A 2,129-nucleotide genomic window follows, 5' to 3' on the forward strand; every position below is an offset into this window, starting at 1 on the left:
AGCCTTCATAGTCTAATAAAATCATCGTTCGAAAATGGTTTTAGTAGGAAAATTGCATTCAAGGCTTCATCAAATGATATTATGAGCGAAGCCGTAGGTACAATTGTCAACGTTTCTTCTAATTTGCCATCATCATTACTTATGGAAAGGGTGGTAGTATCAGGATGAAATGTTTCCTCGTCAGTCTGCACCACATGGTCCATGTTTGCATATCCTTCTGATTCTGGATCACTTGCACCTAAGGCTTTCGCATAGCGCATTAATCCGGCTAATACTGACAAAGGGAGCTGATCTTTTGGATTATGTACTTGTGGATTTTTTCCTACAGTCTTCTTGAATCCAGCTTCTATCAAGCGATTCTTGACTGTTGCATAATTTACATGCCTTTGGAGCTTCCGCTGTATTCGTTTCGTCCCTCAATATTTAGAAAACAGGCATATTTTCTAAGCAGAAGGAAGTTAAAGTCTGCAAAGGCTCATAAAACCCCCACAAAAAGCTTCGGGTGGAAAAATGGGATACGACGCCTTAAAAATTGCGCCCTGTGGATTCTTGCAACCGTTTGAAGCAGTGTAGACCCCAGATCTAACACTGCGTTGCAAATTTGTGATTTAAAACGGTTAAGACAGAAAGTAAAAAACTGTAATATTTACAACTCGACATCAAAATTTTACAACTTCGACACCCTGTATCTCGGAAAGGAGGCGTTTACTCACTGATTAGTTCTATCAGATCTTTAATTTGAGCGACCTCTAAAGGTCCTGTTTGTTTTAAAACTGAGACTCTAATCTGTTACAGGGCCCTACATTGAGCACTACCTAATTCACAGCTCTGAAGGGCGATTAGGGTTGGAAACCAGTGAGAATCGTTTCGTGGACATGGCTGCCCTTATAGCGCATTATGCAAGCTGCTGTGACGAGCTTCCCGTGCAATTGACATTGCCCAAGTCGATCCGAGAGTCGAAAAGCAGACAGCAGCTCTCATCTTTGGCTCTATTGGGACAGGTGAGAGTAGCATTGCAATCCTCAACTGGCCAAACAGTTAATTTTAATATAAACACTGCGCCTGGGTTTCAGTCATTTATTTAGAATATCACAATTCAGTCAATTTTCTTAAAACCGTTTCGGTGTTTGTCCACCATCATCAGTTTGTTCGTGTAGGCGGTTGTTGCTACCCAAGTTTTGGGGCTACGCAACTAAGTCCCAAAACTTGCGTAGCAACAACTGCCTACACGAACAAACTGATGATGGTGGACAAACACCAAAACGGTTTTAAGAAAATTGACTAAATTGTGATATTCTAAATAAATGACTGAAACCCAGGAACATTGTTTGAATGAAACTTCATGCTTGTATTGTTTTCCAGGAGTTTTGGAGTTACAGCCCGCCGCCGTCGGCGGCTTCCAGCCCCGACGCCGATCTCGTGCTCAACCTCAATCCATTAATGAGCACTTTCAAGCAAGCTGAGCCTTCAACTCCGATGCAATCGAAGGCGACTCGGCCCAACACGCTCAATTTGCTCAACAAGAACGACCCGAATCAGTCGGATATTATGCGCAGCATGACGTCGTTGAGGGGCGATAGTCTAGGCAAGAATCCGCCACCGCCTCCTCCCAGGTAAAATGAGCATTCGCCCGGCAGCTTAAACGGTTTAATGCTGATATTTTTCTGGCGGATTTAGATGGTCCAAACCGACGACGCCTCAGAACAACTTCACTGTCACGACAACTGTTACGTTCAGTGTGAACGCTCAGAGTCCGAGTAATGAAAGGCCCAACCCTTCGCAAGTAAGTGCTTGACTGATTGACTGCTTGAGAAAACTGTTGTATCCAATCATTCCCTGATGTGGACTGATTTGCAGGTGGAGGTGGTTCAGTGCGATCCGAAGCGAATGTCTCCTGAAGGCCAATGCAACAACTCCACCATTTCGTCCAGAGGCAGTCTCAGAAACAAGAGTCTGAGCAACATTACTTCGCCAAACTCCATTCTTTCTCCCAGCTCGGAGAGCGTTTTCTCGCCAGACACGCTGTCGCCCTTATCTATCAGCAAAGGGGCGCGACACAGCAAACGGACCAAGCCGAAACTATCCAAACACTATCAGGTATATGAAGGCTTTCACGGCCGGTTAAATCA

General features: G+C 44.5%; 1 protein-coding gene across 8 annotated transcripts in view; it reads left to right on the forward strand.

Moving 5' to 3' along the window:
- Window positions 1-2,129, forward strand: part of LOC109538483 (protein sprint) — a 130,383-nt gene that overhangs the window by 119,896 nt on the left and 8,358 nt on the right. For all 8 annotated transcript variants that reach the window (XM_048670472.1, XM_048670474.1, XM_048670469.1 and 5 more), the window contains 4 exons: window positions 796-1,001; window positions 1,363-1,613; window positions 1,678-1,783; window positions 1,858-2,097. In XM_048670472.1, the coding sequence (XP_048526429.1) occupies window positions 796-1,001; window positions 1,363-1,613; window positions 1,678-1,783; window positions 1,858-2,097 (803 nt within the window). The remainder of the gene's footprint in view (window positions 1-795; window positions 1,002-1,362; window positions 1,614-1,677; window positions 1,784-1,857; window positions 2,098-2,129) is intronic.

This window comes from Dendroctonus ponderosae, unplaced genomic scaffold (assembly GCF_020466585.1).
Source record: "Dendroctonus ponderosae isolate FM_Combo_2020 unplaced genomic scaffold, Dpon_F_20191213v2 Dpon_F_20191213_1, whole genome shotgun sequence".
Lineage (NCBI taxonomy): Eukaryota > Metazoa > Arthropoda > Insecta > Coleoptera > Curculionidae > Dendroctonus > Dendroctonus ponderosae.